We start from the raw sequence: 26354 nt of genomic DNA, 5'->3' as shown, positions 1-26354 counted from the left end.
CTGCTGTAAGAGCATGTAACAAGGACACTAAAATAAAGTGTAACCTCTCTTTGTGTCCTGATGATGTAGTTATGACATCATCATAACTAACCAATCCTCCTCCTCTTCTGTGGTGTTTGTGGTTGTGGAGTCCAGATGTGATGCGCCCCCTGCTGGTCACTCTGATGCACTGCATTGCATTTTCCCTTTGTTCTTACAGTGATCTGAGACAGTTTCCTCTCAAATTATTCTCATAAATACCATCAAGAGCTGAAAATAAATCTCTTAAATCCTGATTAACATATATGATAATCAAAGTCATGCTCATATTCATAACAATCCTGAGAGTGACTCGTAGCACAGAGATAACTCTATGGGAAGTGGCATCTTTATCACAGCCGTACGACAGTGACCGGGTGCCGGATGTCAATCACGGGTCAGTGAACTAATGTTAAACAACGTCCAGATGGCACAGTACAGCCTTACCGTGGTTTCTGTACACGCGGTGTGTGTTTTCAGTCGACGCTCTTGGTGTGATTGAGAGAGCCTGAACATGCGTGTTGCATGACAGAGTTATTTAATACATGTAATTCATCTCTTCCTCATTCAAAGAACAAAATCCTCCTTCGTCAGGCTAATTGAGCCCCTGATGGATCCAGAATGGATGTCATAGTTCCACTTTAGCGGCTGTTTCTGTTCCCTAAGTGTACTGCATAACACAATCTTTTCATGGCCTCTATTGTGTTCCTCCAGACAGGTGAGGTGAAGATGGAGCGCTGCGTGGGAAGCGTGGGCAGAAACACTGAGACGGTCCGGATGCGGCTCTCACAGGCCTTTATAATGGACTGTAATGACGGGTTGAGCTGAATCACAGACAGCAGATAGTGAACACGACTGAACACCAGCTGTTATTATTCCACTGATGAACACAGAGACGCCACTAACACTGACACCCTCAACAACAAACTGAAAGAGTTTATATAGATTACAAAATACATGTTTCATTTATTGCCAACTGCCAACATGATCAAGACAGATTGTTTTAGGTTTTCTTACTTTTAAGAACAACATATATTTGAAATATATTTTGGTCAGTGAAAAAATAATGCAGTGTAAGTCTGTTAGCGCTGATATATGCTAGAGGTTTTAGTGTTTACTATGTAGGAGCCCTTAAAAATGACCTTAATATTCTGTGGACATTGTTATATGATGAACTGTTGATTTGACCCCTCAGGGTTTGGCCTTTAACCTTTGACCTTTTTGAGGAAGCTCGATCGAATGCTCACTGTGCGCTATGATGCCTTCTGCATTTTCCTGCTACCCTAGATTTGCCACTTCCTGTTTCTGGCTATCAGCTTCCTGCGGTTCATCTACTTCCTTGTTATGTTCTGATAAGCAGATGCTGACTTTGTGTTTTAGAATAACATTGAAAGAATTTATGTGTAATAAAATCACAGAAGTATTTAGAGAGCTGATGAAGCATGATTAAGCTCCACATAATTAACAGCACATGATCATGTTCTGAACGTCTCATGAGAAATGAAGCTCCTGCCGTTCTCTCCGCTCTTATGCTGGTGTTGCAGAGGCTCACGCTGCTGTAGCGCAGTCACAGTTCCCACGGTGAGGTCAACCTGTAAAGATGAAAGATGTTTCCTGGCTGTTCTGAGTACAGTGCATCCTGGGGAAAAGTCCTCTTGTACGGATATGTGTCTGAGGAACTTCCACTTCCATTCCCTCATAGAGTTTCTCTGCTTCCTGCTGGTCTCTGGTGGTAAAGATGGCGTCACACATGCTTCCTTACTCTCAAAGACAAACACACACACACACACACACACACACACACACACAGGTAGAGAGAGTGTTTTGTGTAAATGTACAGCATTTGAACATGACTGTGACAAACAGAGTATCTTCTATGCAGAACCTGTAAGGGTTCCGTCAGGCGCTTCATTTATAGAATCTCTCTGGCATAAAGTGTTCTTCAAAACTCTAGAGTTCTATGTAGAACACACTGAACCTTATTTTATAAAACTGATAGTTCTGGCCCTTGATTCTGATTGGTTGAGCCGCGTTCAAAGCTGTTGTAAAATTCCCGAAAACATACAGCTGCGTCTGTCTTAGCAACCACTCTTAGCAACGTAAACATATGTTTGTTCTCAATCGATTTTGTTCATTGACGTTCACTGCATTATGTAGGAGAGTATTGTGAGAGATATCAGTGACCAAATCTATGAATTTATAACAGCTACGGGGTTTTAGGAACAGCTGAAGGGGTAAAATGATCCGCGTCGTGCCTAACAACGGCCCTTAGCTGTTATAAATTCACTGTAAACCATGGCTAGAGATGGTCTAGAGATGGTCTAGAGATGGTTTAGAGATGGTTTAGAGATCGTTTAGAGATGGTCTAGAGATTGTTTAGATATGGTTTAGAGCTGGTTTAGAGATGGTTTAGAGCTGGTCTAGAGATGATTTATAGCTGGTTTAGAGATGGTCTAGAGATGGTCTAGAGATAGTTTAGAGCTGGTTTAGAGCTGGTTTAGAGCTGGTCTAGAGATGGTTTACAGCTGGTTTAGAGCTGGTTTAGAGCTGGTCTAGAGATGGTTTAGAGCTGGTTTAGAGATGGTTTAGAGCTGGTTTAGAGATGGTCTAGAGATGGTTTAGAGCTGGTTTAGAGATGGTCTAGAGATGGTTTAGAGCTGGTTTAGAGATAGTCTAGACATGATTTAGAGATGGTTTAGAGATGGTTTAGAGATGGTCCAGAGATGGTTTAGAGCTGATTTAGAGCTGGTCTAGAGATGGTTTAGAGCTGGTTTAAAGCTGGTCTAGAGATGGTTTAGAGCTGGTTTAGAGATGGTCTAGAGATGGTTTAGAGCTGGTTTAGCTATTGAACTTGCATACTTGATCAGAAAAACAAGCAAACAAACAAACAAAACAATGCATGTCCAACACTCTTAAAAATGAAGGTTCCATAAAAGGGTGTTTTCTCAGCAATTCCATAGAAGAACCATTTCTGGTTCCCCAAAGAACCTTTCAGTGATCAGTTCTTAAACTTAAAAGAATAAACTTTCAGTAACCAGTTCTCTAAAAAAACTTTTTTTTTTTTAACTGTAAAGTACCTTTTGTGCATTGGAACCATTAATGCCAATAAAGAAGCTTTATTTTTAAGCGTTGGTAAGTTAGACCAGCTTCAAACCAGCATAAACTGGTTAATGTGGCTAGACCATCTGATTCTTAATCTGATGTAATCTGATTTGATATCTGTGTGGTCTGATGAAACAAACATTTCCACAAGCAACATTTCATTGCTGATATTTAATTATAATATTTGTCCAGCTCCAGAGTTGTTGCGCTATCAGAAAAAATGTGCAAAGATTATATTTTTAGGGGCACGACAGCATATCATTGGAGCTTTTTTTGTATCTTATACCTCTAAAAGGTTACCAGCTAACACAAATATTTTACTAATATTCCCATTAAGTTATGAAAACATTGTTTTTAGAACCATCAAATCTTTTTTCTTTTTTCTTTTTTTCTTTTTTTTCAAATGTTTTAAAAATGTTTTTGGTGAACATTAGAGAAAAACATTAAGGGAATGTCTTCTCTATTTTATCATTTTGCATGTATTTTGTGAACGTGAATGTTCTCTGACCCATCTGAAAAAGTAGTAAGTTGTAGCCTAACGTTAGACGAACGTCCAGCTAAAATGATTCAGAAAAATGTTCCATGAACGATGTATGAATAATGTTTTTGTGCTAATGATTTGAGAACGTTATTAAAGACCAGATAACATTGAACAAACATTCTATTAATGTTACTGGAAGAACGTTTGTTCATAACTTTGCCACAGAGTGTGTGTGTGTGCACAAGAATGTCATTTAACACAGATGTTGTCATCATGAGTGATTTATGAAAAGGACCAAAGATGAGAAACTTTGCTCTTTAAATCAGCAAGATTTTTGTGCACATTTTGCATTATTGTGTTTCTGCTGTTTAGTGATGTGAAGCTCATGTCCTCCTGCCCATCGCTGTGTTTGTCATAGTGACGGTGAAAGGAATGTAGTGGTTGCCATAGAAACTGTTTCTGCTGCTTCTGCTTCCAGTGTCACGCAGAGGTGAAAAGGTCACGACCTGGCTGAACTCGATTCCTGCGCTGTGGGGAACGTGAACTTTGCTCGCTGGACGCACCTGTGAGCGGATGCTGTTTGATGTGGTCAGCTTCAGAAAAGGTTTGTGCTGCTTTTATCTCCTGAACACCTGCTGCCTTCATCACCTCTCTCAGCCTCTCAGAGGGCATTATGGGATGGGCTGGCAGGTGTGCCAATTAACACTGGTAATTAGTCCTGAGGATGATATCTGGATAGACTGACTGCAGTCAGAGTGTGAGACAGGACAGAGACGAGGAGCTGCTGTGAGTTTGACTGTGACTTCCTGTCTGATTCTGAGCTGTCTTCCTGTCTGCTGCCGTCCGTCATCCTTCTTGTTCTTCTGTATATTCTCTGCTGTCGTGGGTCTTGTTCCTCCTCCATGCAGTAAAGTGAAAAAATAAAGTGAAAAGCTTCTGGAACAAGAACAAATGTAGGCGGGGCTTGATTTTGTCTGTGGGCTCGGTTGTTGATTGGATGTTGAGGTGTGGGCGTGGCTTTAAAAATGGAGGCGGATCTGAATGCTTGCAGTGGATTGTAAGAAAGGGGCATTTTACAAATTTAGGGTGAATTTCCATTTCATGCCGACTTTAAATGTACAAGCCTGAAGAGAAACATTAGTAGAGCACTTTTCACAGGAAATATCGTTTCAAAGCAGTGTGTTAGAAAACTGTGGTATATATATATCATAAATATTTAAGGTTAATACAAATTTTGACAGCTCTAAAAATGCATTTTGTAAAGTCTTTGTTTCTCTCAAATCTTCCCTGTATCTCTTGGGAAAACCCTTGAGTATCATAAACCGACGCTGTCAAATATATACTGAGAGACTGATGGAGCCAGTGAGGAAACAATACAGAATATAAATTGAATATGTATGTACTGTACCTTTGATGGGACTGGGAATGAAGAGAGTCATAGAGACGAGGACTGTGTCTTTGGGAGGACAGGGAGGTTTGATTCCTCTCCTGACGGATATTGTGCAGTGTTTCACAGCTCTGTTTATGACTGCTTTGAACACGTCTGTGTAAGTCTTTCTGTTGAAGCTCCTCTCTGGAGACTCTCTCTCTCTCGCAGATGCTTCGTCAGCCAAATACTGAGATCCAAACATCTGGGAATAAACCTGAAATATCCCGAAAGTTTACAATAAAAAATGAATTATTCAGATTCTGCAGTATTTCTAGGTCAGAATGTTCTGTGGTCAGATGAAGGACACCATGCATCATTCTCAAATCATGCTGGAGGTTTTGCACTAAATCCACTGTCTCTTAGAGTCTTTAATTGGAAAAGGGGATTTGTTTGGTTTTCTCTGCAAGGAAATGATTTCCATTTCATTAAAAAGTCATATCTCATTGACTTCCTTAATGCACAAATAATAGAAGAACATGGCTGTTTGTGAATGTGAGCATATTTTTGTCATTTTAAATCTGCAAATGCAAAAAAGCATTTTGAGGGTAAATTGGTAAAGTCTCCCGTCCCGACAGATAAAAACACTGACAGCCAATCAGAATCCATCCTGCTTTAACGAGGTCGAGCATGTAAAGAGACAGACGACAAACTGCAGCGCTTATAATAAACAGAACGATATCATGCGCTGGTGCAAATATCGTTATAGTTATTGTTTTTAGTATTAACGAGGCCTTATTTGCTACTCTTTTTGTTTATTTACTAATAACTCTGAGTTAAAGATGAAGAAATAATGTCTCTTTATTGCATCCACACCAACATAACCTGTATGACTGTTTGTCCTTCATCATGTTTTGAGGATGTTCAGGCAATTCCTGAGTTAGCAGAAGGAGAATAAAGAGTGTTTCAGAACAGCTTCCCTTGAAACTCCCCAGTGAGGTGCAGTGGAATTAGAATAATACATCATATTAGATAGAATAAGATTAGCAAAGCTGGCTGTTAATGAATGTCTTTATTTGGCTGTGCCCTCTGAGGATCGACTTTTCAAAGTGGAGTTAATGCACACATTTCTGAACCCTGAGGGGCTCGAGATGATGAGAACGAGAGAGAGAGAGAGAGAGAGAGAGAGAATACAGACTCCAGCACTGAACACTTTCTGTCCTCTGGAGACTAAAGAGCTCATAAAGGAATGAAGAATCTCTCCTGTTCCTCTTATCTCTCACCTTGACTCAGGTATTATTAATATAGGCCTATAGTTATTGATACATACTCATTAAAGCGCAACACTCACAATATAGTTGTTATTGTTATTTTATTTTATCTTTGTTATTAAAAATCTGTATATGGAAGCTTGTTACCGCCACTGAATAAAACATAAAAAGGTAACTGCGACTGCAAAATTACGAGTTATAAAGTCAGAACTGTGGGATAAAAAGTTGCAGTTACCTTTTTTATTTTTTATTCAGCGGCAGTAACAAGCTTCCATTAAAATCAGAACAAAGATGCAAATAACAATCTAAACTAAAATATAATAATTTGAAATAATAAAATGAAATAATTCGTTAAGTTTTTCAGGTACAGTATATGCTATATTTAACAGTAGCATTTAAGTAAGGAATACAACAGATAATGAATAATCAAATGTGATAATATAGTATTTATTGTATGAATTAAATATACATTGAGCCTAATGTGAGTGATTTTCTCTTAGTCTTTTGTCATCTGATGAACATTAATGACACAGACTGCAGCAGGTTTATTAGGCTACTGTCACTTTAAGAGCGAACGCACTGATCTAATATACTGTTTCTTCCACCTGTTTGTGTTTATTTAATACATAACTGAATGTGCTTACATGCATTTTGATGTTTTTCTGTGTATTTGACCATTCATGCTGTCTGAGAGAGGCAGTCAGATGATGATGATGATGATGATGATGATGATGATGAAGAAAACTAACAAATAGGTGTCTGTTTTTTCCGTTCTTGCCCCTTAATAATGATAAGAACACTAACAAACTAAAAAGTTGCTTTAGGTGCTTGTTTTGACCTCTTCAACACCTTCAGTATGTGAGTATCTGCGTTTATTCATGTAATTGCTGAAATGGCCTTGAAAACTGCATCTGCTCAGCGTTCGCTGCTGTTCACAAGCAGACCTGAGCAGCATCTGCACTTATCCATATTCATGTGTGTCCGTCCCTCTATATCAGCCTCAGTAGAGATGATGTGGACGTCCAGAATCTCAAACATACATCCGTTGTTGATGCGAGGAGCTTCTGCTCTATAGAGGAAGGAACACAGATGCATTGAACTCAAACAATACTTGAAACAGGATGAAATCTTCATTATCCTATTTCTGTTTTTATGGTGTTCCATACGGAGGAGTGGTTTCTGTGATGATCCATACAGTCAGAAACAAAACTTATTCTTTTCAACAGTATCGGCTTGAACGTTAACAACATCCTTCCATTGATAATTATCAAAATCTATACTTTTACAGTATAACAACCAAAATAATATTTAAAAGTGAACAATACATATAAATAAAAACTATATATTGTATAGGATATACAGAATACATATGTAAATAATTAATATTTAGGGTTTTTTTGTGAACACTTTTATGACATTTTAGACATGATGTCTTACACAACTCAAAAATCTCATTCCCAGAATCCGCCCACCTGTTCCTCAACGCATCGACCCACAGAGAAGAGTGCGGTTAAAAATACTTCTGATTCTCCTGCCGCTTTCCATCATTTACAGAAGTGTTTCTATAACAACCACCAGAGCTGGAAGAGGTGAGGAGAAGAGGGACGGGGAGGTCCGGATACTCTCGGGAGGATGGGAAACGTGGGATTGCACTGCAAATCTGGCCTGACCCATCTCCACCACATCAGAAAAATAAATGATGCTTTGCTTCAGTTTACTTATGACATAAAAGTCAAAATTATGACAGTCATTAAAAAAGTCATACTTTTGAAATTGTCATAATTATCACAAAAAGTCATAATTATGAGATAAAAAGTCAAAATTATGACAGTCATAAATATGAGATTAAAAAGCTGATATTATTGCAAAATATCAAAATGATCACAGTCATTAAAAATATAAATTATTACATAAAGTCAAAACTGATAAAGTCGAAATTATGACAGTGTCATAATTATGATAGGAAAGATTAGTCGAAATTATGACACACCAAGTCATACTTTGGAAATTTTGTCATAATTATGAGATAAAAAGTCAAAATTATGATACAGTACACTAAATCAATTATCAGATAAGAACTCAAAATTATGACAAAAAATATCAAAATTATGACACACTACATCATTAAAAATATAAATTATGACATAAAAAGCCGACAATGAGATGGTCAAATACTAAGACTACTAATACTGACATACTAAGACAATTATGAGATAAAAATCAACATTATGAAATAAATCAATTGTGAGATACAAGCTCGAAATTATGGCATACTAAGTCATAATTAAAAAATTGATAAAAAGTTAAAATTATGACTTTTTAATGACTTTTTAATTATGATTTGAAAAGCATGTTTTATTTCCTTGTGTCGTGGCAGAAATGTGCTGAGTCAGTGTTATCTTCAACAGAAAGTGCAGGTGAACCGAGAAAAGCAAAACTTTCTTTGGTTGGCATGGAAGCATAATTATAAGTCAAAATGAGTCAGATGAGATCCGGACGGGCTTTTACTGCCGAAACGCCTGATCCTCAGACTGATTTGCATCCACTTACTCAGACGATCAGCCCACGCTCAGCTGAAGCCGGAGAAACGCGGCGTCAGGCCCTTCTGAGCGCTCCGTGACTCATCAAGATGCTGCTGCCAAACGCTTCTTCTTTTTAAATCTACAAAACTACATCTGCTGGAGCCAAAATGGCAGAGTTTGATTTGAAGAAGGAGTGTAGAGGAGCTGAAGAAGAGGAGCTGATGTGTGGGTGTGTGGAGTTTGGCATATGTGCCCTCTCTACAAACACACGGCCCACGCAGCACTACACACCGTTTACACGCCTGCATACATGGACTATTTTTACTCTGAGTACATATAGGATGAAGGAAGGAAAAGGAGGAGGACTGGCTATTTAAGTCAGAGTCGAATGAGAGGAAAGCACTGGACATCCTCACAATGTATATAAAAGTCCTGTAGGATTATGTAAAACAAAAAATGTACAGTAAAAATGCTGGGTTGATTCAACCCACGTTGGGTCAAATATGGACAGACCCAACCGCTGGTTTAAATGAACACATTTTTTAGTGTAGTTAAATGTAGATGCCACTTTAAAGAACTGAAGCAAAACTGTGATTTATATATCTCAGCTAACAATAATGAGTTCTAAGAATGTTATTCCAATGTTCCCAGTATGAAAATGTTATTCTGAATGTTCAAACAATCAGTTTTTTAAAATGTTTTAAAACATTTTTTCTTGGTTATACAAACGTTAAGGGAACATTCCATTTTATTATCTTCAAACATTTTGTGAACGTTACTTTTGAATGTTCTCTGAGTAGTAACATTTAAAAAATGTTAAATTAAACGTTTCAGAAACGTTCCATGAGCAATGTATAAATAATGTTTTTGTTTTAATGTTTTGAGAACATTATTAAAGACCAGATAACTTTGAACAAATGTTCTATTAACGTTTCTGGATAAATGTTCAAACATAACTTTAAGAGAACCTTGGCAGAACGTTCTGAGAATGTTCTCTGTTGGGCTCATACTTGATCATCTGCCCTGATACTGTATGATCCTCAAACATATCTCCATTACTTTCAAAATTTCAGTGCTACAAAATCTCACAGAGAACAAAACTGCAATGTTTGATCTGTAATTTAGTAAAATAAAAGAAGATGTCAGGAGCTGAATGCTTTTCAATATCAATTATCTGATCGGCCCTGTCGCACTTCTAATTTTCTAATTTGTAAGTAGCTTCAGATAAAAGCTTCGCTAAATTAATAAATGCAAATGTACTAAATGTTTGGATCTTTGCATTACTTCTCGTGTTCACCGCCTCTTTAAGATGAACCGCTTGTGTTCCTCGTTTAAGTCTCTTTGGATAAAATCATCTGCTGAAGGAATAATGTGAATATAATTTAAATACCTTGTTTTTCCAGTGTTTGTCTGTTCAGTTTGTTCAGCACTGCAGTCATATATACAGCAGACAGAGATCGGTCATCTTGTTTACTGCTTTAGCTCTGGTTTTTTAATTAGAATAGATAATTAAACCAACACAGATCCTCTTGCCCGTCAATATTTATGACTTTCTGAGCTTGTGTTCTCACCTCTTTGGCCTGGTGTCAATTACAAATTCATATAACCAGTTTTTCACACCATTACAACAGGAAAGGGAATTTAATATTTAATGCCAATTAGAAAGAGCAGAGGTAATTAAAGCTGCTGCGTGTCGTTTCACACGTACAAACTGGAAAAATATGTTTTCAGAGCAAACTGAGGTCAGTGTTTATGTGTGAGCACAGATGAAACATCTTAAAGTCTTACTTCTTCTGGTTAGATGTAAGCTACATCACCAAAGACAAAAATAATATATTTGTATAATGCTATAAAAGAATTATCATTAAATCTCATATTATCAGAATAGACAAGTAATTAATCTGAAAAAGAGCAAAAAAGCTTATTCCCTTCCCTAACTGATCAATAACTGATTATTTTTCTCAAATATTAGTGTCATATTCCAGCTTAATTTTTAGACGTCACAACATGTTGAACCAAAGACTGATCAGAAATATCAACATGAATTAAAAACAAATTCTTCCATTTATAATGTAAACATTATTTTTTAGTTTTTTAGAGCTTTAAAAAGACCTCATATTGTTCTTAGGCAAGTACTATACTCATAAATGTAAATTCACAAATTGCAAAACAATTTTTATGAGTGGAATACATATTTTGAATCTGCTTCACATTTTGGGGATCAGTTGGGAGTATTTTTTGCTTGTGATTGGCTCTAGCCTACATATTTTTTGTTGTATTTAAAAATGTATTTCAAATGAAATTGAGTTTTGAAGTTTTTGCAGTTCAGAGGTCTTTTATTCGTCAGTAAGTGATGCTCTGCTGCCCTCTTGCGTTTTAAGCTTGAAAATAATCTGATGTCTGTGAGAATGACAGACTGCTGCAATAGTGCATAAGAAGTAAGAAACCTTTTGATTCCCTGCTTTTTTAACTCGAGTGATCAGATGATAAAAACACTGGAGTTAAAGTTACATAAACTACAACGGAGATAAAGTTCATGTGTTGGAGAAATGTTTGAATTTGTTGAGATCTATATTTCACTGCTGTGTGCTTTAACTCAAGCTTTACAGGAAGCACAACTCTTCATATCTGTCATTATTTGCACACTGAATACTGCGCAGGTCAGTTAATGAATGACATGATTGTGTTTTGTACCAGTTTGAGCTGCTAAGAGTCTGGTGACATCATCATCCTGGAAGGACACGTGAGCACGTACACATTCAGATATTCCTTTACTAGTGTATAACTTTAAGAGAACATTGCCAGAACGTTCTGAGAACGTTCCTGCTAGCAGAAATGATTTGCTCTTCACCACTCCTGTCAGTCAGATCGATGGAGTCTGATTGGTCGGATTATTGCTGGATTATTCTGTTGTGTGTAAACGCGTCCGCTGCGACTGTCCTCACCGTCACTTCTGTTCTTCTGCTTCAACCCTTCGCAGTGACCTAAATAATGTCCCAGTTTAACATGAGCTCTGTCTCAGGTTAGGAGGAAGAGAATGTGTTTTCATCCTATGAAGAAACACCAGCCTTAGAAAAATCAATTGGATTTATGAGTTTTCCAACACTGTAACCTTGTGTTTAATAAACCTCCTGAATGTTTTATCTCCATCCAGTTTTGAAGACGCATGTGGTGTGTTAACCACTTGAGAAGTGACTTTTTGAACTGTTTTGACTAAGAAGAGAACTGATCGAAATGCAACACTAAACTCATTAATAACTTAATGCACAATGTCTTTAATTTATCCATGACATTTTTACTTTATTTTGTTGTTGTTTTTAACTGGTTTGGGAGTGCAAAGCAAGTCATGTTATTTACAATAAATTGAATCATACACCCTTAAAACAGTTTAAAGCTCTGCATAAAACCGGCTGCTTTAAGAGCAGAAGAAATGAGTGTATTGAACAGAAGTAAATCCAGCATACATTTGCCATGATTGTTCATATGAACGACTGAAGGACATGTCCTGTTTAAGGCTTTTATTTCGAGCCTGTGCTTCAGTCTGATCATATGTTTTGACAATATAAATGCAACATCAGCTCGATCAAGTTATATATATTAGTTGTCATTGATGATGATGTGTCAGAGATATTTGAAGCACATTTCAGAGCTTTAGGATAAACAAGCTAAATCCAGTGACACTGTGTGACTTCAGCCCTTAAATGATTTCATGTACACAATGTTTCTGAGCACCTGCTTTATGAGAAATATGTCGCATATATCGCTATATCTTGATCTGAAAGTAACCGCATGTCCTGAGTTGGTCATTCTCTCAAATGATGACAGATTTTCATGTGATCTTTCCCTTTAACTCTTATTGTTATTGAAATAACCTACACACATTCATCTCAGCCTGGTAGAGTTGTGTGTTTTCAGCAGCGTCACTAGGGGGCCGAACTGAACAGGAGCAACTCTGATTTCATTTATTTTAATAGTATCTCACCTACTTCTCACACATTTAGGATTTTCAGAGAACTTCACTGGCACGAGCCTTTTCTACCGAACACTGTGAACACTACTTTTGTTTTTTCCATAGGAAAACACTGGTCAGGTGCTCTGGTCAAGTGATTTGACTGACATCAAGGATTTATTAGGACTCACTCTGGAATCTAGAGGCTGATGAAGAGCATCTTCTCCTCTTCAGTGTTTTCTGTGGATTAAAGCACACAGACAGAAAGGAGCACTGAAGATTTTCAGGTAAACTGAATAACTGTTTTTCATTGTTGCATTTAATGTTGTTCATTGGTAATAATGTATTAGCTAATGTTAACAAATACAGCCTTATTGTTTACTATGGTTGACTGTACACAGTTTCTTACCTCCTCAGATAGCACATGGGTGTGGGTAACCCATAATGAAGTTCAGGAGGAGCTTATTATTATCAGTGCCTTTCAGTATAACATCTGATCCTCCTCATCTTCTTCTTTCGGCCTATATTTATATATGTATATGGTCTATAGTTCTTTCTATGTACTGCTTCCCTCACAAGGTGAATCTGAGAGATCAAGATCTCAATTCAAGGTCAAGCTTTCAGTACGGACAGCACGTCACATCATGTCAGCTTTATGATCAAGCAAACTCATGTGTTTTGATCGCATGAGCGTGGAGATGAATGGACTACATGAGAAAAGAGCGCAGAAGATCTGCTGCACAGCTCCAATTAGAAACTCTTTATTTGGAAGTGCTCCACTGTGTCGTGTCCTATATTCTGCAACCTTTAGCAGAAACTGCGTGGAAGAGAGTCAGGGTTGCCAGATCTGCGTAACAAAACCAATCAAAACTAGCCCAAATAGCCAAACTCAAAATATGCCACTCCCACCCCTGAAATACACTCACTGTTATGCATTGCACACAATTTGAATTTCATAAAAATACTAACATATGGTACTTTTTTATTTACTAGTAAGGAAGGAGAATCAGTCAAATCTCAAATGCTGCTTTTGTAAATGTGTGTTTTTCAGCTGAATATGCCGCGGAGCCCGACGTCCAGCGAGGAAGAGATGGCCCAGAGTTTCTCTGACTCTTCTCAGGACTGCAGCTCTCACAGTTCCAGAGACGAGGTCGTCTATGAGACCATACGAGCAGAACGGCCGGCCAGTCACATGACGGACACCCAGAGCAGCTCGCTCAGCGTGAGAGTGTTCATCCCAGACCTGCAGCAGACAGTGAGCGTGTGTTTATCGCTCTTCACTGCTCTCATTGTGTTTTATATGAATGTTTCCTTGAGTGAATGAGGAAAACATGAGGTTTGAGTGATCAAACAATAGAGTGGTGCAGGTATGACGACACTTTGTAGGCCAATCGGCAGTTAGCATCACACTGGTTCCCTTGACAAAAACTCAATAGGATTTTCCATTGGCTTTTGTATCATCACAAAAAAAGAACAAGCTCTGAGATCAACAAAGGTTTATGATAATTATACGTTTTGTCTATCAAAGTTAATTTTCACAGATGAACACAACTTTAATGAATTTTGAAGCCTAAATACAGTCGCCAGAAGTAAAAAGCTAAAGGTAGGCCATAAACGAACTACACCACGGTCGCTCGACTTCAACGTCACCATCGCTAAGCTCTTTCAGTTTTTATCTAAAAACGTTCTCCCAGAACGTTTGAGTTAGATTAGTTATTTTCAAGAAAACATAACAGCTTAAAAAATCATTACTGATGTATTTTATGAAAGTATCTTGAGCTTGTGTTCACCTCATTTCAGCCATTTAACCAAAATCCCATTCAAAAAACCCATTGACTTTGGCACCGGAAGTGCTGAAATGCTAACTCACTTCCGCGTTTTGGCCTACATAGTGATGTCATACCTGCACCACTCTATGTCATAAGATCGAATTTTCCTTAAAAGGGTCATGACATGGATTTTTTTTATTATTATTTTAAAATATTCCTTGACATTCACTTATGATGTTAATAAGTTTTTTTGCACAAATATATATGCAGAAAAGTGATTATTCTCAACCCTCATCAGTTTTCTTTTTGAGGGTATGTACCATATCACCTGATTGCTCTTGTTTATGGTCACCTTTGTAACAAATTATGTGTAACAAAGACCACAAACTTAACATAAAAAGCAAGAGTCAAACTGCCCAACTAAAGAAAACACTGATCACCATAATAGTGACCAAACATTTAATCCTGTTAATTCTCAAAAAGAACTGTAGATGAATGACAGAAATAAAGTCAGTCTGCTTTGTAATAAGAGAGATTTAATGTATTTTCAGTTGATTTGTGGCTGAAGTCAGTTGTAGTTCTCTTTCCTTCAGTGATTCTGCTCGTTATCATCAGGAGTCTTCAATAATCAAGCAATCATCACTTAAATAACCACTTAAGAACCTAATTAACTCTAAATCTGCTTCGGTGTTACTTTTAACACCCTGCTGGTATGAACATTTGAGCGGTGTTAATTTAACACTGGGGAATTTACTGTGACGCGCGGCTCCTTTAAGGCTTGTCAGTAAACGCCCACTGTTATGATTGGCTAACGTCATTGCATAGGAAACTGTATCAATGTTTTTCAAATAAAACGGTCATTTACAGACAAAGCATTATGAAATCACTTACTTGCGGTTTGTGATACAGTTGGTGTGCAATGACGTCCATTACACTGTGCCTCGATTACAAAACAAAATGCTCCGAACAAACATATAAATTCTCAGACGCAATTAAAATAAGCCATCCATTTGTTTCTGACACTGGGATCCTTCTGAAGTCGCAAACCAGCTGTTTAAACTGGACATGTCAAAGTGAACGTTCTTCCATTTGTCCTGTTGTCGATAGACTCAAACACGTGGAGTATGTCAGAAACTGAACACACATCTGGATACTGTATCAGTGTAGACAGCGTCAGTAATCATGATGGCTTTTATTTGCTTTTGATGTGACTCTCACATCCAGTTTAGGCAAAAGTCAGCCGTTAAGCAACTGAACGTGGGCGGGGCCTGTGGTGCGATGATGTAAAACTATTGGTCGATGTCTTGCTCTGGAGGCAGCCATATGCAAATGTTTCTTCTCATGTGAGTGACAGGTTGCCCCGCCCTCGTCATCAGAGAAGAGAAGAGATGCTGCGAGAGGGAGGAGAAGATATTCTGATTCAAGATTACCAGGAACATGAATTTAACACAATAGTGATGTGCACCGATAAATCATTTAGAATAAACACTGAAATATTCCATGAAAAAAGCATTGTCACTTTTGATTTCATGTTGTCTTTAATGATGTCCCCTTCGTTTTCCGTCAACAGAAATGCATGAGCTTTAACCCCAGTGCCACTGTGTGGGCTGCTAAACAGCAAATCCTGTGTACATTGAGTCAGAATCTGAAGGATGTGCTGAACTACGGCCTCTTCCAGCCGTCCAGCGACGGCAGCGATGGAGAATTCCTGGATGAAGAGAGTCTGATCGGGGAATATCCACTGCCAGCCTGCGAGGGCGTCCCGTCACTGGAGGTGCATACACTTTATAATAACGGTGCATGAATAATCTTGTACTAATACCTGAATGAATACATGCTTCAACATGAACTAATGATTAGTGAAGGATCGAACTAATCATGAAGCAATGAGGAGCTAACTTTAACTATGACATGGATTCATGTATACATGTTAGCACATGTTTGATAATGCATTAATTGCATCATCATAAAATGCATTAGCAGAACTTTCACAGGCACAATCACTTCAGGCTACAGCGCACACGCCTTTATTGAACCAAAAGAGTGTGAATGATTTCAACTGTCTTTATTCTGAGGGTTTATAAATATTTGCTATTATGCAATTGCTGCAATGAAACCCTGAGAAGCTTCTGTGTTCCTGTACGCTTCAGTTTCGCTACAAAACCAGATTGTACAATCAGCCCAGTGTGGACGAGAAGCAGATCGCCAGACTTCACACAAAGGTGAGAGCAAAGATGCAGTGGCGTCAGATCCAGTCCTGGAGAGTTTATCTCCAACCCTGATAGATCCATAGTGATGTGGATAATGCAGTTGGGAATGGGAATGTGATGTAGATATTCTGCCATGGCACACACTTTTCATCATACACAGACAGTTATTGTAAAATGAAAGCACTGGGTTTAAATGTTACTTCTTTGTTTGTTTGTTTGTTTGTTTGTTTGTTTTGTTGTTGTTGTTTTTTGTCTGTCAAAATATCAGAAAGCATCTTGTCAATTATTTAAAAAATTATTAATGATTTAAATAATATTTGGAATAGAGAAAGAGAAGACGAGTTTTGTGTTTTCTTGCAATTTTAGAGCTTACAGACTTATTTTTAATGTGTAACTAATTTTTTAAGAATAAATCTCAGAATGTTCTGGCAAGATTCTCTCAAAGATATGAACAAACATTCTTCCAGTAACGTTAATTTAATGTTATCTGGTCTTTAATAATGTTCTCAAAACATTAGCGCAAAAACAGTATTTATACATTGTTCATGGAAAGTGTTTTCTGAAACGTCTTAGTTAACGTTTTTAAAAATGTTATTACTTGTTTCAGAACGTTCAGAAAACATTCAAAAGTGATGTTCCCATAATGTTTGAAGAATGATAAAATGTAATGTTCAATAAACGTTCACATAACAAAAAAAAAGTTTTTAAAACATTTTAAAAAACTGGACATTTTGAACATTCAGAAATAATGTTTTCAAATTAATAAGAACATTACCAAAACATTCTTTAGAACATGTTCGGGTTCTTTTTGATTATCTGATTAAAGTAATGATATGTAATTTACATAAGCGAAAACACTTACTTCAAGTAATGTACAGTAATGCATCTAATTGTACACAATGTGTTTTGTTGTGTTATTTCCGCACAAGTCTTTATTTTCTTTCTTATTTTCTCTCTCCAGGCCAGCTTGAGGAAGTTCATAGATTACATCCAACATCATCAGCTGGAGAAATTCTCCAAAATGCTTGACAGAGGGCTGGACCCCAATTACCAGGACACGGAAACTGGAGGTACCAGTGGAACAGATCCACACGCGTCTGAGCTCACGATAAGCTTACGATACTCACTGTCCTGCTTATTTATTTTTCTGTCCTTGAGAATGTTCACTCTTTTTCTCTTATCACTTTATTCATCTTACCAGTTTATAGGACATTTCTGGATTTGTTCAATTCTACCCGTAGTCCATGTATGCAGTATATTAATATATTTCAAGCCTTCTAAAGTCTTCTTATATCATAAGAATTGTATTATTTAAATTAAAAATGCCATACAACATTTGGTCAAATTATTTTGACGGAAGAAAGAATCAAGCAGTTGTGTAGCTGTGTGTGTGTGTGTGTGTGTCATAGAGACTCCGCTGACCTTTGCTGTCCAGCTGGAGAATAAGCTGGAGTTTATTAAAGCTCTGAGGAACGGAGGAGCTCATCTGGACTTCAGGGCTCAAGACGGCATGACTGCTCTACACAAAGCTGCTCGCGCTAACAACCAGCCAGCGCTCAAGGTACACAACCTGCACTATAATTATTCATCTTATTAGCAGCTGGAGTGCCCAGGATAACCACCAGAGGGCACTCCTTCTGTCTCCTGTACTGCTTTCCCATCATGAACTGCATTTCCCATAACCCTTTGCCTGGACTCGTTATGCTTCATTACTTTCAGCTGTGTCTCGTTACCTTGTTAACTCTTATAAGTGTCACACTGCATTTCTGAGCACGCTCTCTGGTTCTCTTCCTAACATTCGTTCAGTATCTCACTATGGGAACGCCTCCTGTGTGACCGATCACGGATGCACCAATAACACCACGTCTGCCAATCATGGGAGACCAATTGCTGCAGTGATCAGGAAGTCCCGCCTCCCTGTATATAAACCACAGCTACCTGCCATTTCGTCATTCTCGCTCCCTTCCTCATGGAAGATTTCGGAAGCTGTCCTCAGCAGACTTTGTGAATTATTTACTTAACAGTTTACAGACAGAGCCACAAGGTAATGTCCCAAACGCAATATATTGCTAATGTTTGTGGAGTGACTTGTCACTTAGATTAAGATCAAGTCAAGATGAGTTTTCTGCTCTCCACACACCAAAAAGAAGGAAAAGAAGAGTTCACTATTTGCAGCACAGCTCTGTACCAGTTGTCATGTTGTGGTGGACTTACCGTACAAAGAGGGTGCAGGCTCCATCATGGCCACTGCAAAAGAGCTGGAGAGCCCCAGAGGAAAAGGTTGTCCTCCACATCCTTGCGCTTATGGAATGTGGATTTCTGCGAAGGATCCCCAGTCTCTGCATCTCCTGTTTGGGCGCTAAACACGCTCAGGCAGCACTATCCATCCCCTGAGGACTGTCCTCACTGCGTGATGTTCTCGGCTAAAACCCAAGAGAGGACTCCACGTGAGGTCAGAGGTCGGACTCTACTCAACCCAGAGAGGAACCTATGGATTGTCCGCAGGCCACCAGCTCATGGGGAGAGATGATGGAGAAGGTGTCACCCATCCTTCCCCCACTGTTTGAAGATCCGTTAGCAGGAGAGGAAGATGATGATGACGAAGTGTTTTCGACCATCCTCGAGTAAGAGCAAGTGATTAAGACAATTCAGAACGCGAGGACTGCCTCGACACGTTCTTTATATAATATTGTGTTCAGTTTCGGATGAGTTTCGGACCTTCTGGATGAGGGCAGAGCCTCTTCTATAGTTAAGGTTTATATATCTGTCCGCTATCTCAGCATGTCGTATTGGTCTTGACTCGGGTACTATTGGCCAACACCCTCTCATCTGTTGATTTATGAGAGGTGCATGTAGGCTACACCCAGTACCGAAGCCGCTGGTCCCGCCGTGGGACTCGTCTGTGGTCCTGAACGCGCTCTCTAAAGTCCCTTTCGAGCCCATTGATAACAAAGCTGCTCGCTTTAAAGACGGCTCTGTTACTTGCTCTCACTACAGCAAAAAGGTTGAGTGAACGTTACAGTGACACTCATCTCTGACTGAGAAGCAGAATACTGTGACATTTTCTGCGAAGCTGCTTTGAAACAACACGTATTTTGAAAAACACAATACAAATAAACTTGAACTGAATTATAAAATGTGATATCAAAAGGTACTATATTCAGGGAAAGCGGCAGCTGAACTGAAACCGCAAACTGGCAACAAATAGGAAAGAAGAATAAAGAATGGTTGGTGTATTTTCACATTTCTTGTGATCTGTCTTCTCTTCAGACGCTACTGGAGCTCGGCGCGTCACCGGACTATAAAGACAGCCGTGGTTTGACGGCTCTGTATCACACTGTCATGGTGGATGGAGACACACAGTGCTGCGAGCTGCTGCTGAACGAACACGCGTCCGTCTGCTGCCAGGACGAGAACGGCTGGCATGAGATCCACCAGGTGAACTTCAGCCACACACACATCCATGGCTTTATTACAGAACGAAGGGTCAGGACACACTGCCGTCCCAATCGTACCTCATTACTGTACTTAAAGGGATAGTTTACCATAAAATGAAAATGAAGTCACTTTGGTGTTGTTCTAATGCAATATGCAATCTTTCTTTTTTGGACCACGAAAGGACAATTTTGTAGATAGCAAAGTAACTGTGTGTGTGTGTGTGTGTGTGTGTGTGTGTGTGTGTGTGTGTGTGTGTGTGTGTGTGAATCTTCTAACAGGCTTGTCGTCATGGTCATGTCCAACACCTTGAGCATCTGTTGTTTTACGGAGCAGATATGAGCGCTCAGAACGCCTCGGGGAACACGGCCCTGCACATCTGTGCTCTCTACAACCAGGTGTGTGATCATAGCTGTACATTTACCTGCAGCATTAGATTATATACTTATCATTGACAGGCGTGCTCGAGGAAATCCTGTTCAAGTGTCTCAAACTGAAGTCCGAGTCTTGTGGACTCGTGCAGCTGGTCAGAAACATCAGGAGAGAGAGACGTGATGTTGTTAGAGATTGAGAAAGTGTTTGTGACTCCTGCAGGAGAAGTGTGCGCAGATGCTGCTGGTCAGAGGAGCCGACAAGGAGCTGAAGAACCACAACAGCCAGAGTCCGTTTCAGGTAATGTCCTCATTCATGTTCCCTGAACGTCTCAGAAGGCTGTTGGAGCTTTAACCGGCTCTGTTTGCAAAGTTCCACACTTCAGTGCTGCTGTTAAACCTTCAACATCTTCTCTTCTACACATGCTTTAACCTTCACTAGGACTGTTTTAACTGTGGAAGCTTGTGTAAAGCTTCTGTTTAAAAAAGGTAGGCTAACTGCCACTTAGCACACATTTTCAGAACAATGGTAGTAGCTTGAAGTGTACTTGATTTTTACAGTAAAGCATCACCCCATATTTTAGATTATTACACATTAAAGAGGTAAAGTGCATTATTATTTCTATCACTGAATCCTATTGCCATGGATTGCTCTGCATGGCAGGATTAAGAGTGGCAGCGTAGTTTTCTGATACATGGATTAGTATGTCAATATAGTGACCACATTATATAATATTTGTCACAAATGTACAGTCTAGCATGAGTTTGTGCTTCTTTATATGGAAAACTCACTTATTGACTTGAATGATTGTCTAGGCGTAGCTTTCCAACAGATATCTACCTTTTGGATATTTAAAATTAAAACTAAAATATGTTAAGGATTAGGTTTGGGGTTTGTTGTAGGAAAAATGCATTGATCTGATTCCGCAAGTTGAGATTAAATGGAAATAGCAGCAGATCGTTTCTTCCATTTTGTGACGTACATCTAAATGTAGGGCGGGGCTTGATTCTGTGCATCAGATGTTGATTGGATGTTGAGATGTGGGCGTGACTCAAAGATGGAGGAGGGTCTGAATGGGAGCGTGTAGGGGCGGGGTTTAAATGGTGATGTCATCATAATGTTTAAACACTGAGTTGCGATTGGGGATTTTTCTTATGCATGATGCGGCATTTATATTTACACAGAGACTGAAACCTGAATGTACCCTACTGTCCTGCTGCATCATTCATTTCCATCGAGTGAATCTGTCTGAATGAGAGATTATTCAGGAGTTCATATTCTGAAGGCAGTGTGTGCTGATATGTTGACATAGATCAGGGATTGATTGGAGATCAAGGGGTCAAGTCTGAGGATTTCAGGTCCTCAGTGTGTGTGTGTGTGTGTGTGTGTGTGTGTGTGTGTGTGTGTGTGTGTGCGTTACAGTAGTTTGTGGATGAACTGTGATTAAAGGCTACAGATGGTGAGGTACAAATCTCCTGTTAGAAGTCCTCTTAGGATTACAGATCAAGCACGCATGTGCAGAGTCACTCAGACAAGCACGTTAGACGCTTCAGAAGAAGAACTGAGCAGAATGAAAATAATCACCTCAAGGAAGAGATTCACTGTTAAACCCTCTGAGATTTTAACATCAGATGTGTTTCCTCCATTCATCACATCACTTCAGATGCACTATGTAGTGTGGAATATTTCGCTCTATATGTGCACATAATCTTAATCTTTACTTTAGATCGTGTTCCTTCATCTGACCCAATACGTTTAGGAAGACGTTACCTGTTCAATACAACATTGTGTGTAATTAAGCATCGTCTTGTTTGTGTATTGTACATCTTTTACTGTAAGTAATGACCAATGAAAAGAGCCAGATTAAATGTTTTGTTTATATAATGAGAACTGACCACAGACCAGTGACCGTAATCTCTTATAGCAAACACACGTGAAGGAGATATTGTCTTGTCATGAAGGGATGATTCAACTAAAAACCGTCCCAAGGGCTGTAAATCGGACGTTCCATCACGATATGATCCGACACCGATTCTCTTAGCCAGCAGTACAGTATCTGTGAAGCCTCAAAACGTGATATATTGATATAGCAGTATATTGATATACAATATACAATATTATGTGCCTATTTATTACACAACCAGTTACATTTTTATTAATTCACAAATGCAACCAAAATATATAACATGAACATTTAAATGAACTTTCAAATGCTGTATCCCAGATGGGACATCCACAACCAAAATACACTTCAGTTTTTAAATAATATGGAATAAAAAGAGTCACACATGATAATTTCATTAACTCTTTACAATAGGGTTTCATTTGTTAACATTAGTTTACATTTTTTTCTCAATCGATTTGACACGTTAACTCAGTCATCTGAACACTTTGTGATTGTCCTAAACAGATCTCGTTTTCATTAATTTCACACAAATCGGAATCATGTGAATCATTTTCTCAAAACACTACACACAAAATTCTCAGATGTTTTCATAATAGTTCATATTCAACCAAAACTTTAATATATCAGGAAAAAAAACAATCACAGCTATTTTTATTGGCTTTACACAATTCACAATCATGTATGTGCCATTTGTCCAAACAAAACAAACAAAACTTTTTGTCATATTATCATGGTGTGTTTTCAATTAACCCCAAACTGAAATCTGCTTGATTATTAATACACACAACACAGGATATGCAGTTTTCACAAATGTTTACACATTTATCACAATCGCATTATGTAATAGTGAAAATATAAAAAGGAAAGTATAAACAGAGCAAGAAAATATGCAAGAGAAGGGGAAAATAAAGAGGTGTAAGTGTAAAGGTGGTGGTGTGAGTAGAGGAAGGGTGTGATGAGAAGGAAAGGAAGAGTGGAAGAGATAGAAGGAGATCATGTGAGGAGAGAGGAGGATAGGAGAAGAGCTGAGGACAGTGGAGGACACTGGTGTCGTGAGTTTTAAAGCTGTTGAGATCACTGAAAAACTTTTGCCCTGCAATTTGTATATTCTCAATATTTGTCAATGACCCATATAATAAAACCTGTTGGAAAAACATTACAATAAACGTGTATTTCTGTTAGTGTATTTGTACGTCTACAGCTGAAAATGCTCTAAAATCAACAGACAATACGCCTGTAGTTTTGATGTTAGTATTTACCTTTAAATGCATTACTAGAAAAAAATGCAGTGCTTTATTTTGCAGTAAAGTTGAATTGTTTGGCTGAGAAAAGAGTGTGTTTAGATCGATTGAGAAAAACTGTGACTTACAGTGAGAAATACATTTTTATAGCATTTATTAATCTTTGTTCTTATTAGTTAATACAAATATAATTATTCATTGTATGTTCATGTTAGTTCACAGTGCGTTACCTAATATTAACAGATACAGCTTTTGATTTTAATAATGTAATAACATGAACTAAGATTAATAAATGCTGTAGAAGAATGTCATTGTTTTGACACTATTTTCTTGTAGAGCTGCTGTACAGACAAAACTTACATTATTTCCTGTTATCACTGCTAGAAACAGTCTGTGTGGTAAAAAGCGCTATATGAACAAAGGTGACGTGACTTGATCGTTAGTTCATGTTAACTAATGAAAGCTTATTGTGAAGTGCTAAATTAACTCCTCAAATATTTGATAACGGCTCAGTGAAATCTTTATATAACAGTCAAACAAGTCTTGTAGTGTATATGTATTAATTTTTTAATTTTTTTATTTTTTGCACATTGCATCATATATCGTTAGTCGTTTGATTGATGCATCAGTATTGATGTGGTTACAGTCCTACATGAGTTTACAGCACTTGACTCTGAATGAAACAGACTCAGACACTTTAACTGTATGAATTACAGCAGCTTCTCCTTCCTTGTGTTTCAGGTGGCGATAATCTCTGGGAACTTCGAGCTGGCGGAGCTCATCAAGAAGCACAGAGACAGTGATGTAGGTAAGAGCCCGTATCAGATGCTCTATAGACAGCAGTGTGTGCTGGAGATATATAGGGCAGGTCTTAATGTGAAAGAAACGGCTGGACTAATCCCAGGAACTGCAGGATTAAGACTGACGACCAGCCAAAGCTGCACTGAAGATATTTTCCTCTGCAAATGCTGTTGTTTTCTGAGTGGATGATGTTGAACACAAAAACTCACAGTTTCACACTCGCAGGTCTGGAGATGTTCAGTGTCGCCTAAACATATATATATATACTGTATGTCCATACTGAAAACACATAATGTGTGTATTTCTTTATGAAATATCATTCACTCACTCTTAAAAATAAAGGTTCTTTATTGGCATCGATGGTTCCATGAAGAACCACTAACGTTTCTTTAGATTATTAAAATGGTTCTTCTGTGGCATTGCTGCGAAAACCTTTTATTTTGTTTAGGTCACACTGTACAGTTTGCATCCATTTGTTGACATTAGTTAATGAGTTAACATGAACTAACAGTGAAAAACATGCTAACACTTTATTTAAAGCCTTTATATGTAATGCATTATAAAAGTATTTTAATGCATTACTGTATGATCTCATGAATAATTATAACCTCAGTTGTAATACATTATAATATTTATGTTACGCCTTCATGAAGTCTAATGCATTAAAACACAGGACGAAAAAACAATTTCAGATGTAACAAGGTATCTGCAGATTTTATAATGCATTTTTTTAACTTTGGTTACAATTAATTGTGAAAAGATATAATGCATTATAACACATATGAATACCTTTATAATGCATTACACATAAAGGCTTTAAGTAAAGTGTTACCAGAAATATTTCTAAAGCATCTTAATTAATGCTAATGTCAACATTTACTAATATATTATTAAAATCAAAAGTTGCATCTGTTAATATTATTTAATGGCCCTGAACACTAACAATCAACATTAATACACCATAACAGCTGCACTGCTCCTCGTTAATGTTAGTAATGCATTAATGTTAACTAATGGGACATTACTGGAAAGTGTTTTTTATTCATGTGTGTAATATAGGCAGGCTGGACTCAATCAAAAGAGGGCTGGGCTTTTCCAAAGGAAAAAAACAAACAAGCAATGTTGCTCTATATGTTGACTTGACTTTAAGAGTATTGTCTTTTTAGTATGTTTTTTATAAAGCAAAAAAAAAAAAAAAAAAACCTGTTCAGTGAGAGCTGGATTATACCGGAGCCGTTCACATAAATAAATCAATCAAAAGGAACAGAAATAAATATCTGAGGAGGCATAATCCGTGATTGTTTCCCGGAGCGGCACACAGCTGTCCTGCAGACTAAATGAAAAAAGCCGCAAGTGGCGACAGCAGCATCGAGGGATTATGAACTCATCATCTTCCAGCAGCGCAGCGGCGTCCACTGCCTCCACACACCCGCGTCCGCTCCGCATACACCCGCCGCCTCCTCTCATGGATTGGGATGGGATTTTGTAGTGTCTGGAAACCTTTTGGCCATGGGTTCTGCCTGCTGCACCGCAGAGAGAGGTGTGTTGATTTACGCTGCTTTCATCCCTATAGCAGGATCTTCGTCCAGGTGTTTGTTCGTGTGTTATCTTGAAATGAGCCTTTTGCTGTAAGAGTATGATCTGCAGATTTCAGCTTTAATCTGTTGCATTCAACACACTCCGTTTGCAACAGAAAGCAAAAGGAAACACAAATGACATTTTCTGTGAAAATCATCTCTCTCTTTTTTTGGCAGAAAGATGATTTAGTTTAATAAAGCCTGACTCTTAGAGATCATTTGTACCGTCCAGAAACAGCCATCTTTGACAGTTCAAACATGTTGTAATAGAGCCATAGAAAGTTTATAGTAACACTTTACAGTAATGATGCATTAACTAACAATGATCAATGCA

The 26354-nt window shown here is 38.2% G+C and overlaps 1 protein-coding gene and 1 long non-coding RNA gene across 6 annotated transcripts in view; both read left to right on the top strand.

The window, feature by feature from the left end:
• The window catches only part of LOC127500051 (uncharacterized), a 33592-nt gene extending 23603 nt beyond the window's left edge, over positions 1–9989 (top strand). For 3 of the 4 annotated variants that reach the window (XR_007926241.1, XR_007926243.1, XR_007926242.1), the window contains 3 exons: positions 733–4205; positions 7700–7827; positions 8647–9989. This is a non-coding gene — a long non-coding RNA (uncharacterized LOC127500051). The remainder of the gene's footprint in view (positions 1–732; positions 4206–7699; positions 7828–8646) is intronic. The other variant, XR_007926244.1, reaches the window with a different exon arrangement.
• A 2756-nt stretch (positions 9990–12745) lies between these two features.
• The window catches only part of shank2a (SH3 and multiple ankyrin repeat domains 2a), a 37321-nt gene continuing 23712 nt past the window's right edge, over positions 12746–26354 (top strand). For both annotated transcript variants that reach the window (XM_051870787.1, XM_051870786.1), the window contains exons 1-10: positions 12746–12996; positions 13761–13964; positions 16049–16252; positions 16629–16700; positions 17650–17758; positions 18098–18249; positions 19959–20126; positions 20405–20521; positions 20718–20795; positions 24384–24450. In XM_051870787.1, the coding sequence (XP_051726747.1) occupies positions 13767–13964; positions 16049–16252; positions 16629–16700; positions 17650–17758; positions 18098–18249; positions 19959–20126; positions 20405–20521; positions 20718–20795; positions 24384–24450 (1165 nt within the window). In that variant the 5' untranslated portion in view covers positions 12746–12996; positions 13761–13766. The remainder of the gene's footprint in view (positions 12997–13760; positions 13965–16048; positions 16253–16628; positions 16701–17649; positions 17759–18097; positions 18250–19958; positions 20127–20404; positions 20522–20717; positions 20796–24383; positions 24451–26354) is intronic.

This window comes from Ctenopharyngodon idella, chromosome 18 (assembly GCF_019924925.1).
Source record: "Ctenopharyngodon idella isolate HZGC_01 chromosome 18, HZGC01, whole genome shotgun sequence".
Taxonomy (NCBI): Eukaryota; Metazoa; Chordata; class Actinopteri; order Cypriniformes; family Xenocyprididae; genus Ctenopharyngodon; species Ctenopharyngodon idella.
This window is presented reverse-complemented; position numbering and strand designations above follow the sequence as displayed.